Below are 14636 nucleotides of genomic sequence, written 5' to 3'. Positions count from 1 at the left end.
GATCTAATTATATTTGGACAAGCAAAGGAGAGAACAGTCCTTGCCATCAACGAAAATCTAGAAAAATACCAAAGTTAGTCAGGTCAAAAAATAAACCAAAGCAAATCCTCAATCTTCTTTACTAGAAATACAGACCAAGCAGCAAAAAGGTTAATCCAGAACCTGATGCCTTTCAAAGAATCAATAGCCAAAATGAAATACTTGGGAATCCCAACTACTTTTGATAGATCTAAGAAGAAAGAATATAAAGAACTGCTGGAAAGAATAGATAAAAAGCTTGAAGGATGGAGATCCAAATTGTTATCACAAGCAGGTAAAACAATGCTTCTCAGATCAGTAGCAAGCTCAATTCCTACATATCAAATGACACACATGTTTCCAAAATCAGTCTGCAAGTCTATAAACACCAGTTTCAAAAACTTTTGGTGGGGAATGACAAAGGATCAAAAGCGCAAGCTATGTCTAAAATCTTGGAAATCCATATGCCAACCAAAAAAAGAAGAAGGTCTGGGTCTTCAACTAATGGAAGATATAAATTTAGCTTTGCTATAAAAAACGGGATGGGAAATGAGCCGTACAACTACCAACATGTGGCATAAGCTACTAACAAAGAAATACCTATTATCTACTTCTTTTTGACAAGCAACGGAAAAAGTGGCAGACGCAAGCTTCTGGAAAGATTTTCTAAAGACAAGACCTCTACTTGAAAAAGGTATGTGCTTCCAGATTTCTAATGGTTCATCAGTGAAAGCCTGGTTAGACCCATGGATACCAACCTTAGAAAATTTCAAACCAAAGCCTCTGAACCTTATCACTAATCTTTCACCAATGCTCAAAGTTTCTGATTTGATTATCCAAGCTTTTGGTTTCTTCACATGGGATCTTCAAAAATTGCGCACTTTGTTCCAGTTTGATAGCATAATGAAAATTCAAAAAATCATCTTGCCTTTTTCCAATCAAAGAATGGATAGCATGATCTGGACCCAAAATCAAAATGGAAATTTCTCTATTAAAACTGCTTATCATCTGGCTGCAAATATTGGTAGTTCTTTTCGGGAAAATCTCTCCGGATTCCTAATAGAGAAAATTTGGAAGCTAAAAATCTATGATCGCCACAAGCTCCTCCTCTGGAAAATTGTTTGGGGTATTTTGCCAACAAAAAATCGTATTAGAAGTTTCATCCCAAATATTTCTCTCAGCTGCCCTCTGTGTAAAGAGCAAGAAGAAACTCTACTCCACCTTTTTATTGAGTGTCCAATCACGAGAATACTCTGGAATCAAAGTACTTGGCCACTAAATTTCTCCTCTTTGGCCATATCTTCTATGAAGGATTGGCTACTTTTCATCATACATCCAATGTCAAAATTAGGCCTTACTCCTCTTAAAGTTCATCATTTCTAAATCTTTGCTACTTTGATTTTGGATTTTATCTGGCGCCTAAGAAATGATATAGCCCACAACAAAGCTAGTCTTTCCCTCCACAATGCAAAGGAGCAACTGAATCACTCTTATCAAGAATATCTACATGCTTAGGAAGAAAAATCTTTGTCAAAAAGAGACTTGAAATGGCAAAATCCCACCACCGGTCAAATTAGCATCTCCTTTGATGCTGTAGTAAGAAGCACATTTACTGTAGCCTCAGCAGTCATTAGAAATTCAGATGGGCAAGCTATCGAGATCTGGACAGAAGAAAACATTACCACAATCCCAGTGATCACGTAAGCTTTAGTAGCAAAGCTAGCCATAAAAATGGCTGAACATCAAAAATTACTGTCAACATTATTAGAAGGAGATGCACAACTGGTGATATCCTCGATCCATGGAGTTTTAACAAACTAGCAAATCACCCCATCACTGAAGATATTGCAAATATCTTGGAAGCTCATAAAATAACTGGTGCTTTAAAAAAATTGATCAATGTCAAAATCGATTCGTGCACTCAGTGGTGCAATGAGCAGCTACCAACTCAGTTTTTGGCAGTGTACCAGTAGCAAATATTCCTTCTAATATTTTATATATTGATAGTGGGAAGGATCCTTCCTAAACCTTATTGTTTTTCTTTTTTATATATAGTATGCATGCTTGATTAGAAGGAAGGAAGGAAGGAGGGGAAAAAAAAAAAAAAAACCCTTGCCGGAAAGAAAGGGAAAAAAAAAAATGTAATCAAAGGAATAAAATGTAAGATACGATCAAATCCCGCCCGCATGATGCAAAATGTAAAAACCGCAGGAGGAGGAGGAGGAGCCGGAGCCTTTACCTTCGCAAATGCCCATATTTCCATTTCCAATTCCCCAAATCAACAAACGGTATTTCATTACAATTTCATCGCAAATGTCCTCTGAAGATATAGGGATGGGCCCCTCCCACCCTCACCACCTGGTCTTCCAAGACGAAGCTTTGCCCTTGCGCTTCAATTGCTCCGCCACCCAGCGCCGCCTCCCCGATCACCCGGACCTCAAGACACAAAACCTCACCGGCTTCGTCGACGACAAGCTTTTCTTTTCGCCTAACCAAGGTGCCCACTTCCGCCGCAGCGACTGGAATGCCAATGGCACCGCCACCACGCCCAGCACCGACGAATCCGACGAAGATGTCGAAGACGAAGACGAAGACGAAGAAGATGGCAACGTTGAAGTTGAAAGACTTGTCGGTGGTCATGAAGAAAGCGGCACCAACAACAACAGCACTGGCAACAATATCGATAGAAATATCCATTGGAATACCTCCAATGGCCGTGGCAGTGTGCATGGTGGAACGGACAAGATGGAAAATGGGAAAGCCAAGAACCACCATTCCACTTTTGGTAATATTTCTCGGAAATTCAATCTTTTTCTTTCCAAATTTGGAACCTTTCTTTTTCTTTTTTTGTCGGATTTATTTTCAGACTGTAATTTGGGTTTCCTAGTAGGGTCGACTAGTAGTAGAGCGGTGTTGTTGAAGGACGGGAGCGTGAGTCAGTCGGCTAATGACGCAACGAGCGAGGATCATCACCATCAGTTGGGAAGCCTCAGGCTCGGGGGTTACCAGGATGCGGTAACGATTGCGGAACCTGATCATGGGGAGTTGTATTACTCTCAGTATTTGCAGGCTACGGAGGGTCTACTGCTGTTGCTGCTTCTGCTTCTGGGCACAAGGACACAGTTGTAGTTGTGGACAACAGTGGCGGGTTTAGTGGGAGAAAGGATGTTTTCATTTCAACCGATTCCGGAGAGTCTCTAAGGGAAATCCTCTCCGATCCCATAACGTAAGCTCGTTTGTTTGAGCGATCATGTGCTGCTTTTTGGTGCTTCTCTATATTTTATCTTATAGGCTATTTTCTGGAATGTCAGTTTTAGCTGATATTCGATTAGTGTTTATGAATGTGGTGGAGCAATGGCATTCATGATTCTTGACTTAAGGTACTGCTTAACCATCAGTTAATGTGGCTCACGCCTAGAGATGTTGGCTTTCTTTGTGACTTGACAATCAAGCTAAATTATCTTCATATGGAAAAATCTTTTGTAAATGTTATTTTGCGCTCATCCATAGGAAATGCCATTATGTATGATTTTAAACAAGAGATTATTTTGGTGGTAGCTGGTGTTGAACACTGGTGTATCAATCATCTATTGAGGCATGTTCAATTGGGTACTCAAAACTATTCCCAGAGATTAAATTATTGTCATCGTATGCTCAAAAGTGTAATGGTAGGCACATGGCTAAATTCTATGCGCATTTGAATTGAGCTATGTCCCTGTGTGTGAGAGTGTGCATGCGTTTTTCTTTTTCTTTTTTCGTCAACATATCTTTTGCCCAGTTTTGAAGTGACCTGTAAAGGATAGTAATTGTAACTGATACTTCAAACTTACTTTTTCACAATCAGAGGAGCTCTAATGGATGATGCAATGATATTACCTTGTGGACATTCCTTTGGTGGTGGTGGAATGCAGCATGTTACCAGAACGGTGAGTCCTTAGAAAATTCCTTTTGGAATTATCATTTCTATAACATTATTGAAAGTTTACATAATTTCTGGCATTAATTAAAATTCACCTGAACGGTAGTTTTGGCTCTGAAATTCATTTGAGTGTGACTGCACATCATGTTAGTGTTTCATTAATCGTTTATTTGCTTGCAAAATCATTGAGCTGAGAGATCTACACGTGAGAAAATGCATATTACTTCCTCCGAGCATACTATGATACTGTGCAAGGTTGGCTTATTTTATTATCCAATCATTTATCCACTTTGCATCTTGACCACTTCAAGCCATGTTTCCTGGGTACTTTTTCTTATGGTGAAAAAGCAGTAAATATCTTCATCTTCTACCCATCAAAGTACAGGCTAGTGGTCAAAGGGCGGACTTGGGATGAGCTGTAAGCTCGGATATCTGTGGTTCAATCTGCGCTAGGAGTTTCCTAGGGTTACTTGGTACATGGTACTGGTTGGTGGGGCCGTATATTTGGGGTTTATTCCCCGGGGTGAGTCTACCTTGGTGAGATTCCACATCAAAAAAGAAAAAAAAGATAACTGCTTCATCTTCGGTATATGTGATGTTCAAACATCCTTTTTTGTTTGCTGTTTCATACTTTATTTTTGTGGGTAATTAATTTTAGGGGTTCGTAATTTGCAATTGTTCAATAAGGCTTTGTTGGAGAAATAGTTGTGGAGATATCAATTGGAAGGGGAGTCATTATGGAGGGAGGTGATTGATCGAAAATATGGGTGTAACTGGGGGGTTGGTGCTCTAAGGAGGTTAGGGGGGCTTATGGTGTGGGGAACTTGATGATGTATCAGATTTTTTCTGTTTCTTATATTCCCTGGGAATAAGGGGTATTGAGAGAGATAAGATGCTGTGGAAGCCTATGGGAAGTAAAAAGTTCTTGGTTTGTTCATATTATAAGGTGTTGACTGTTCTGCATAGCCCCTCTTTTCCTTGGAAGTGCATTTGGAAGACTCACGTGCCTTCCAAAGTCGCTTTTTTTTTTATAGGCAGCCTCACTAGGGAGCCTTTTGATGATGGATAATTTGAGGAAGCGTGGCCTTATTGTTATGGAGTGGTGTTTCATGTGCAAGAAGCATGGGAAATCAGTGGATCACTTACTGTTGCATTGTGAGGTCGCTAAGGCCTCGTGGGATGGAGTTTTTAGTAGAGTTGGGTTGGCTTGGGTGATGCCTTTGAGAGTGGTGGATCTTCTTGCGTGTTGGAATGGGTTATATGGTAGCTCCCAAGTGGTTGCAGTGTGGAAGATGGTTCCTTTGTGTCTTATGTGGTGCATTTGGTTGGAAAGGATCGAGAGGTGTTTTAATGATAAGGAGCACACCTTTGTGGAAATCTGGAATTTTTTTGTGTACTCTTTACTGCAATGGTTTCTGCTTTAGAGCTTAATGGAGCTTCCACTCGCGACTTTTTGTTGTCATTTTCTGTTTTCTAGAATGTGTTTAGGTGTTTTCTTTTGTATACGTCTTGTGTACATGGGCTTCGCCTATTTCGTTCGTATTTATAAAATTTTCTTCTTTCTTATAAAAAATAAAAATAAAAATAAAATAAAAAAAATTTGGGCAACTAGTACCTTGATTTGGATTTTTTTTCATAAGTATTAAGGACCATTTCTTCTAGTTATGGTTATCAAATAGTATTTTGATTATTTCTTATGATGAATCTTCAGAAGGCTTGCTCCACTTGTTCTCAGTCAATTTCAGGAGACTCAATAGCTCCAAATCTTTGTGAGTATAAATTCCGTCATAGAAGATTACACAATCTATTTCTTAAGATTTTTTAGTCATCTGTAGCTATTTGTCTTGTGTGTGAACTTGAGCATTGTTACAAACCCTCAAACAGAGCATTTTTCTTGCTGTTGGGACTTAATTATGCATGTCTGACTTAAATGCAAGGGCAACATCTGTTTCATGCTTCCAAGGCTATCATGCTGGACACCTTTATCTGCCCAACAAGAACAACTATCTTTGTCGTGGTACAACGTGAAAATTTTGTTGTAGATGTCATTTTTAGATGTCTGGACTTGCTGCTAGAACCTCCAGAGGAGAGGTGCTTGATGTTTCTGGAATTTACAATGTAATATGAAATATGACAGAAGATGATGTATGATGAACTGAAGAGGAAGGAAAAGAGGATTCCAAACTCAGGAGGCCACTATTTCCTAATGAATTGGATATTGACAGGCTTACTGTTTGTAGGGTAAAAAAATGGAGATTTGGAGCAGTAACAGTTACAGCTCAAACCTAGGATATAAAAAGAACAATATTTTTAGCCAAGTTCTGAGTGCTAGTATCTTTCCTTTTCTGATTATTTTATTCCTTTGTTTCCATTGGCTTTACATGTTCAGCTCTGCGAGCTGCTGTGCAGGCATTCCTTCGGGAAGAAGAATTGCAGTTTTATCGCTCATCGAAAAGAAGAAGAGAAAGGTTTGACCAGGTTAGTCTTTTTAAGCCTCAAGCTTTGTAACATCCCATGCTTCTTGAAGACATTAGTGATAGTGTATGTGTGATTTTGAGAGAGAGAGAGAGAGAGAGAGAGAGAGGGAGGGAGAGTGTGTGTGTGTGTGTACGGCCTGGCCACTTACAATTTGAAATATCCTTTCAAGCCTGTGTTATTTCTTTATTTATTGTAGGACAAGGGTGGTTATGGTGATTCAACTCTCATGGATACTCCAAGGGGTAGAGGTGTTCAGTTTCCATTTGCAGTGACAGACAGGGTCATCATAAAGGTGATTTCTTATGAAAAGAAAAGGATGAAGCTTTTCTGTAATTCTTGTTCAATAATTTCGTGAAACTAATAATTGGAGGTAAGATGGATCAGGGGAACAAGAGGACGCCGATGCGGTTTGTTGGACGTGAGGCTATTGTAACAACACAATGCTTGAATGGATGGTTAGGCGTTTTTCTACTTCTCTTTCACTTTCCTTCGTTGCGTTTTTTAGGGCTTGAAATATTAGTTAAAATATATATGTTGGTGCAACATTTGTATGAATCTTAATGCCAAGGATTTGAAACGGAGGGGGGGGGGGGGGTGGGGGGGTTGTTACAGCTCTATATAGAGCCATATAACAGGAAAGAATCATGTATTGACCTCAAGTAGTTGGGATTGATACATTGCTCAGCTGTGAGTTTGATTCTTCATTATTTACTTGGACTGGTCACTATTAAGCTGATACATACTCTTATAATGCATTCTTGGAAAGCAGGAAGAATGTTGAGTTGGTATCACAGCAGTTCTAGTTAGAACCACTTGAGGCTTTGACTGATGTGCTATAGGCATTTTAATGTTTGAGATAATTTGGTTCAGATTAATAGACTCTTCGATATGATATCTTTCATTACTTTGGATATCCTTCTTTTTACCTGTCAAGGAATCCTCGGTACATTCAGTAGCTTTGATCATAAAGGCTTTAGTGAAACAGGCAAAGATGCATCATTAATGTCATTTGATTGATATATTCTAAGATAGAAACAAGAGCGGGACAAAGTGTCCTTACTAGAAGACTGCTTGTGTTGTATTTCTTTGTTGGGATAAAAAAATACAGAGACTAGTTTCCTTTTATTGCTGATGCAAAACTCATCCATAGGTATGTTGTGAAGACATTGGACAATGCAGAGAGTGTAAAATTGCAGTATCGTTCACTTGCCAAGGTTTCAGATGATGCATCCTCGAAGTCAATGCCAAGCAAGATGGCACCAAACTGGCTCTAGAACTGCAGCATGCCAAATGGCCAAAGTTGGACTGTATAACATGGTTTTACTAATATGCGACTTTGAAATAATTTCACTCTATCCTGGAAGTGGGTTCTTGTTTGTTTACAAGCGACTCGTGATATTTTGGCCTTGTAAGTTAGGGTGCCTTGTCATTGCTGGTTGGAGAAAACCCGAATGAGAGTTGAGGTGGGAACACAATATGTAATGGTCATCTTCGCTTTACTCATGCGAACAGATGTCTCTATATTTAATTAAGCCAAGCCCGTCTTTGAAAGGAAAATGAATGTTATGGAATCTTTTTATAGTATCCAATAGTCATCTTCGCTTTTTACTAATGTGAACTGTTGTCTCTGTATTTAAGTAAAAGCGGCAAAGCCTGTCTTTGAAAGGAAAATGAATGTTGTGGAATCGATTTCTTATTTGTTATAATATCCAGTGCTGCTTGAGTTTGTTGGTCTGCGTGCTCGCACATACACACACTCTCTCTCTCTCTCTCTCTCTCCCCACTAAAATAAGATTTGCTTTCACCAAACACACAATTTTTACCCGGCGTAGAGTTACTAGTCGGGTCCAAGACTTCAATAAAGGAGAGATTGAAGACTTTGGACGGAGGGACCGTACCTGACTAGGGACAACCTATTTGAACACAATCCTAAAAGGTCTACTTAGTCAGCTGGCCGAATGAATCCGGGGGGGTATTTCCCCCTAAATAACTTTACGCTTTAAAGAGTTTAAGAAGATTGGCAAGTTACCTGTTCGATCATTTGCATTAATGACCATGAAAAGGACATAAAATTCAACTAGGAACCATGCATCAAAGGAATCTCTCCTTCTGATTGTTTGCAAGACTGTTGGCTGCCGATAGTGTTATCCCACAGATTTTAATGTGGTCTATTCGATTTGCCAAGGATTTCCTCGCTCAAGTTATTATTTTGGCGACAGCTACTTTGAAGAGCTCAAATTTGCTGCACGGGGTGACATGGAGCCTACATGTAACACAATGTCATCGTCAACATAAGTACCTTGAGCTTTGATAAGATGGTTGTTTGCCACCTAGTCCTAGAGTCAAGGACCGATATTTTTGTTTTCCAGCATATTTTTCAGGAACACTCTGCAATGATGAATTAAAACGTTTGCCACCAAACAAACTGATAAAAAGCTAGCAAGGGCCGAGAATCAAGTGAAATCCTCGTAACAGAAACCCATTATCATGAAGAGGAATTTACAATACAAATAGATTGCCAATAGAAAGGGCATCAAAAACCCGAGATTCACCAACTCACGGCTGTCCTATGTCTAGAACCGAGGGAGAAAAAAATATTCTCACAACCGTTTTAATTCATCAATTAAGAGTTCAAACAAGTATCAGATACATAAGGTATAGCAAGTAAGTAGTCTGTCCAAAAAGATTAAAAAAAAAAAAAAAAAAAAAAGGATGTCCGCTTATAACGTTACAGGTTAATAACTCAGCAGAACCTTCCATTGAGTGCCCCAATCACTACTTAAATGCACATGGAGGTTTATCAAGGCCAGTCAATATAATTAGACCGGGGAGAAGGGACTAGTTAAAATCAGAAACAGGATACATTCTCTGACAACAGGAAATTGGATGTCGAGTAAATGGAAGCTGCAGCAGCCATAACAGCTAGTTCCCTGTCTGAGCTATCCAGTTGTCTTGATCTACAAAGGACAAGAAAACTAATTATTGTAATCTTCACAACCAGACACGAACCAGATCCACCTGTTTTATTTATTTGTTTTTCCTTTTTGCTTGGCAAAAAATCACTCACAACTGTTGTGATCTCAGGGCATTAAGTTTAGTATGTTAGTGGGGTCTCTGGGGCATATCTCCTCCAATGCTTGTTCTTAGAAATCATATAATAGAAGGATACGAGCAAGCAATTGTATGGGGGATCTACGCGAGACCGGGGTGGGTTCCATGAGAGGTCCACATGCATGAATGCTCGAAACTTATTAACTTTGAGAAACCAATGCAGGGAATTTGTTGACATTCAGAAAAAATTAGTAGCCTGGAGTAGTGTACCAAGAGGCACAACTTTGCCAGGACTCGGGAGCTATGATTCACAAGTGGGATGCATACCTAATTTCCCTCGTTTTATCAATCCCTATTTTTGCTAAATGTGCACTTCTTTATGAAACCATAGCTTATACCTAAAAGGACGTCAAAATGCAAGAGTTGATCATGCACAAAGTTTTAATAATTCTCACACATCTATACAGTAAATTAATTCATTGACAGTATAATTTACATCTTGACGCACTAACACCTTTCTAGATGCACAAATCACTATTATGCCAATATGCTGTCCATGGACAACAATCGAAGGCACGAAAAACCTGCTAGAGAGAAAGCTTAAAGCATCCTGATGACAAATATGTGGAAACCCTGTCTAGAATGTTACTAGAGATAACAATAAAGAGATCTTGTTCATAGAAGCTAAAGAAAAAATGCAATTGACTAAAGAATTTCAACAATGCTTTTACCTGAGGGCCTTTCAAAAGCTAAGACAAATTAACGAAATCAGATAGAAGAGAGGGTGGCAAATTGGAGTAATAATATTTGAAGGGAGCTCTTATGCAAAACAAAAAATTGCATAAGAACAAGAAAGCCATAACTACACTTTTTAACACCAATTGGAAACATATTTTGACTGGCATAGCGTAAGGTGAACTCTTACTCCTTAGGTTTGGTTTAATTAGTGACTCAACATGTTTTCAGTGAAAAAATAAATTTGAAATCCCACTGAACACTGGAATCATGGGGTTCAAAGTGAAATTTGCAGGAAACAATGTGAAGGTAAACTGATAATAAGTGGATCTCATAATCTTGGCTTTCACAGGGAAGTAAAGCACCATCTACTCTTTCTCCGGGCAAAAAAACAAAAACTATTTTTTCTCAATTGCCACGCTCTTGCTCTCTGAAATGCAACTTCATAATTTATGCAATGGCAGAAAACAAAATTTGCTGAGTCTAAATTTACAGATCCATCTGAAGGTGCATGTTTCTTCCAACTGATGTAGGAATATTATGTTTGTCACCTTTCTAACTTCAGAACAGAAATGCATTACAAACCCAGATAATATCTTTTGTAGACTGGATTCTCTTTCTCTTTTCCCTCGTTCCCAAAAATGCTCATGAGAATAAGTAACCTAACTGAATTAGAACAGCTACTTTTCTTAGAGAACACATGGCAGTTGCACACATTGACTGTAATTATAAATAATATGACAACCTGTTTACAAGATCTAGAATATATGGTGTATAAATGTACCGCCAGGATTTATCCATGATTATAGTAGGTTGATGATGGCAGCAGCAACTAAGACAAGTTTTTACCTGGAGTCATTTTCTGATGTTCCCAACTGTTTTAGACCAAATGCCGCATTCCAGTTGACATGTTGCAGCCCCTGTTCACAATGCAGCTGCATTTCTTTTACTTGGTTCAACCAACTTTCCTGAAATTCATGAACGATCCCATAACTCCAAGCCTTATAGAACCTTCTACAGAGAAATTTTAAAGTAATAAACGAGACAAGTTTCTAGTCTATCACGAAGTCCAGATGAATTATAAGCACTTGATAAGCCAGAAATCTAGTTTTTAATTTTCGCTTAACGGGGCACACGCACCCAAGTGCAAAATAAATCGTGAAGTATTCCTTATCGTTAATTGGGGAAAAGAATCACTTTGGTCAGGTTTTGTGTCTCGTGTTTGTTGGCAGTGCATATGCACCATGTCTACATCACACATAAATAAGGACAGGATTTTCATCATTTCACATACAGTCAGAATATCTTTAAATTGCAAGTGCAACAGAAAAATTTCTTTGATGTACTCACAAGCTGTTTCTCTTCATCAGAAAGAGCTTTATCCATCTGATCAAAGAGCGTGTTCCATCTTGCTCGATGCATGTCTGCAGTTGCACTATTCGAAAATTCATCAATGGAATTTCTCATTACATAAGGAGTATTCACCTGACTAGATGAGAATTCTTTTGATATCAAAAATGGCAACTCTGTACTAATTACAGCTCGAACTCTCTTCCTACTACGTCGCAATGCTGCATGTACAGAACAACATACATCACCCAATAAATGTGCGGAAAACGGCCAACAATCTCGCAAAATGACGTAAATGAAATAGCATACCCGAAAGACGTCCTTGAATGTCTTGATGAAGAAGTTCCAACCATTGGGAAGCAACACTGGCAGCTGAAAAAAAAAATCATATAAGCTCAGGTTCTCTTTCTTTCTCGTTGTTCTATTAAACCCATTTTAATGATGCTTATTTATGAATGTATCACCTTGTCTTCAGTCCTACTTCCGCAACTATCACCATTTTCTTCTTCTACAATGTGCTAAGAATGTAAATTCTCTTACCTCCATCAGACAACTACCATGCGCCCAACAACATACAAGTTTTTTTTCTTGACCGTTCTACCTTTTTCCAATAAAATTGTGTGAAAACGGAATACAGAGGGTAGTAAACATTTGAAGCAACCAAAGAAGCAAAAGGAATCAAAGAAATAGTATGATAACCTTTTACAGTGCTGGCAAAGTTTGCCGAATCCTCGTTAGATGAGGAGCTAGCATTCTCAGATGCCTGAGATGAAGATGACACTTTAAGCTCTGGTGTAGTATCATCACTGAGAGGGGTGAAGTGTGAGATATGACTTTTACCACACACCGTCTCTACCATGCTTAGCTCATTACGTCCACGTTTACCCTCTACAATCGACTGAGAATATTTATTCATTGGCATGGTGTATACTCCTGTCTGCCTGATCCCAGATAAAGCATTTAAATGTCCATCTTTATGAGAAATGACTGGATGTATTCTTGAATCATTAATGTTTTCTGGGTCCATTCTGTTGCCAGATTCTGTAGTGCCACTTCTCTGATGAGCTGTTTGTTTGCTTCTAATGTTTTCATTTTCGAGTTGCTCAGACCTTACGAGGGCCTCTATAATTGAGTGGACCTGTTTTCTGTTTCTCACGTGGTTTATAATCCCAGGGTTCAAATCGTTGAGCAGCCCACTTGGCGCAGCAATCTTAGTAAACCTGTCAACTTGTTCTCTCTTTGCAAGCTCCATCCTTTTCTTGATCATGTCATTTTTACTTTTCTTCATACGTTGCTTTGGCATTGGTATGCCTCCGTAAGAAGATGAGAGAAAACCATTTTGCTTCATCTCCTCCCAACGTCGCTTTGGATCTCTCTCTCCCAACGGTCCCAAAGAACTCTCACACTCAGAAACATCTCTCGACTTTAACTGGCCATGAATTTTGGAAGGATAACATGATGTCTCCGGACTCACTGAACTAGAGACATCTTCTGCATTAAGATCGAACCCAATGCCTCTTGAGGTTAGGCATTTACCATCGTGCACTCTCTCGCGCTTCCTGTACAAAGACGGTGGATTAGAATTCTCAGCACATATCTGACCATCACCACAGGCCGAATCTTCAGCAACACAAACTTCAGTATTGAGATCCAGTGGTCTAGGAGCAAGATTAACTGCTAATGGAAATGAGTTCCTTCCAGTTTTCTCCGCTTGAGAAGCATCCAAATCCAAACTTACAGGCACCTCGGTAACTTGAGACAACTCTTCTTCACCCAATTGAAATTGATCACTGGATTCTTTGTTTTTCAATGATTTCTTATAATGGGTATTGATTCCTGTGCCATAAATGTAGACATTAACAACTATTGAAGTTAAAACCAGTTTCAAATAGGAGGTTTTTACTTAAAAGGGGAAAAAAAGAAGCTTTCACAAAGTTTGAGAGAGAAAAATTGAAGGGTACATGCATTGAGAAATTATAATGCGTTCAAAAACCAGACCAAGTGTGCAGCCCTTGTGAGGTGCCTAAATTATTATCTGCGATTTATTCTCGTTTTTTATTTCAACTTCATTGTAGTTACATGATGCTTAGTTGCACGAGTACTTCATCAGGACTCCATGACAAGACGTATTAATGCATAATCAGAAGAAAAGAAAACGATAAAGCATTAGCCAAAAATGGAGCCAGAGGAAATTGTCAATGAACCAACCGCGATCAAAATTACACGCCATACTCAATCCTAACCATTCAAAACCTCAGTTTCTCCTTTAACATCCAACAGCAACGATAAAACTCAAAGGCTTTAATGATACCTCGCCTTCAGATTACCAATAAAAAAAAAAATACCTCACCTTCAGACCGACACACGGAATCAAGATCTCGCATTTTGACCCGCCCACGAGCAGAATCATCTTTATCTCCCAATCCAGCGCTACTCCGCTTCTCACCCATAATCTTAAAATAAAAAAATAAATTTAAAGAAAAAAAAACCCAGACACACACACAATATTTAGAGGATAGAAATATGTATAGATAAGGACAAGTTGCTTTTAAAAGAAACCAAGAGAAGTGCAGCCAACCTTTGAATCCGATCTGGGTATCAAAAACGAATGCGTTGGTCCTCCATTGTATCTTTGGATATGAGATGTATGGCGCTTACCCTTTTACCAGAACCAACAAATGTAACTCATGGCTCTGAGAATTTGACAAGAAATGTCAAATTAATAAAGAGTAACTGTGAATCTTTGGCGTTGTTGTACTGGGGTACGAGCATGAACTGAAAGAATTTAATTGGTCTATTAGGGTTTTTAAGCGGTAGGAGAATAGATCTCCTTTGGGATTTTGAGAGTTGAGTCTAAACCATAGGATTTGAATTTGCAGAGAGAGGGGATCGCGCGTGCAAGTTTTGCAAAGGCAAAGGAACAAGGTTCTCTCTTTTGGGTATAGGAAGGCTGTCTTGCTACAAGGTTCTCGCATCGCATATAAAGACTATCAAATGTTGAGTACCATTAAGGCATTAACAACGTTGACGCGTTTTCAAATTCAAATACGAGGGTTTTGGAGGGACTTCCCACACATGCCGCACG

General features: G+C 39.0%; 2 protein-coding genes across 3 annotated transcripts; one reads left to right on the top strand and one right to left on the bottom strand.

Moving 5' to 3' along the window:
• Positions 1-2156: 2156 nt before the first annotated feature.
• LOC121251544 (U-box domain-containing protein 62-like) lies at positions 2157-7972 on the top strand. The gene is given in 10 exon segments (XM_041150819.1): positions 2157-2410; positions 2456-2803; positions 2909-3114; positions 3117-3244; positions 3863-3944; positions 5649-5706; positions 6327-6415; positions 6612-6707; positions 6800-6870; positions 7566-7972. Coding segments are annotated over 10 exon segments (1347 nt in total). The 5' UTR covers positions 2157-2265; the 3' UTR covers positions 7690-7972.
• Positions 7973-9012: 1040 nt separating this feature from the next.
• Positions 9013-14563, bottom strand: LOC121251530. Of its 2 annotated transcripts, none has more exons than XM_041150804.1 (7): positions 14130-14562; positions 13902-14004; positions 12251-13387; positions 11861-11923; positions 11552-11772; positions 11051-11169; positions 9013-9372 (listed from the first exon to the last, which is right to left on the bottom strand). In XM_041150804.1, the coding sequence occupies exons 2-7, from the start codon at positions 13999-14001 to the stop codon at positions 9264-9266; spliced, it is 1749 nt and encodes a 582-aa protein (XP_041006738.1). In that variant the 5' UTR covers positions 14002-14004; positions 14130-14562; the 3' UTR covers positions 9013-9263. The 2 variants fall into 2 exon arrangements, 1 of the variants encoding a protein (XP_041006738.1); XR_005938047.1 differs by lacking the exon at positions 9013-9372 and adding an exon at positions 10261-10954 and having other exon boundaries at positions 10986-11169; positions 14130-14563.
• Between the last annotated feature and the right edge of the window lie 73 nt (positions 14564-14636).

Source organism: Juglans microcarpa x Juglans regia, chromosome 1D (assembly GCF_004785595.1).
Source record: "Juglans microcarpa x Juglans regia isolate MS1-56 chromosome 1D, Jm3101_v1.0, whole genome shotgun sequence".
Classification (NCBI taxonomy): Eukaryota; Viridiplantae; Streptophyta; class Magnoliopsida; order Fagales; family Juglandaceae; genus Juglans; species Juglans microcarpa x Juglans regia.
Note: the sequence above shows the minus strand (reverse complement) of the source record. Positions and strands in the feature narration are given on the sequence as shown.

Coding starts and splice junctions, on each gene's coding strand:
- LOC121251530 (XM_041150804.1), bottom strand. CDS start 14,001: ATGGGTGAGAAGCGGAGTAGCGCTGGATTGGGAGATAAAGATGATTCT. Junction 11,924..12,250: donor CTTTGCCAGCACTGTAAAAG/GTTATCATACTA, acceptor TTTTTTTTTCAG/CTGCCAGTGTTGCTTCCCAA. Junction 11,773..11,860: donor CATTCAAGGACGTCTTTCGG/GTATGCTATTTC, acceptor CTGTACATGCAG/CATTGCGACGTAGTAGGAAG.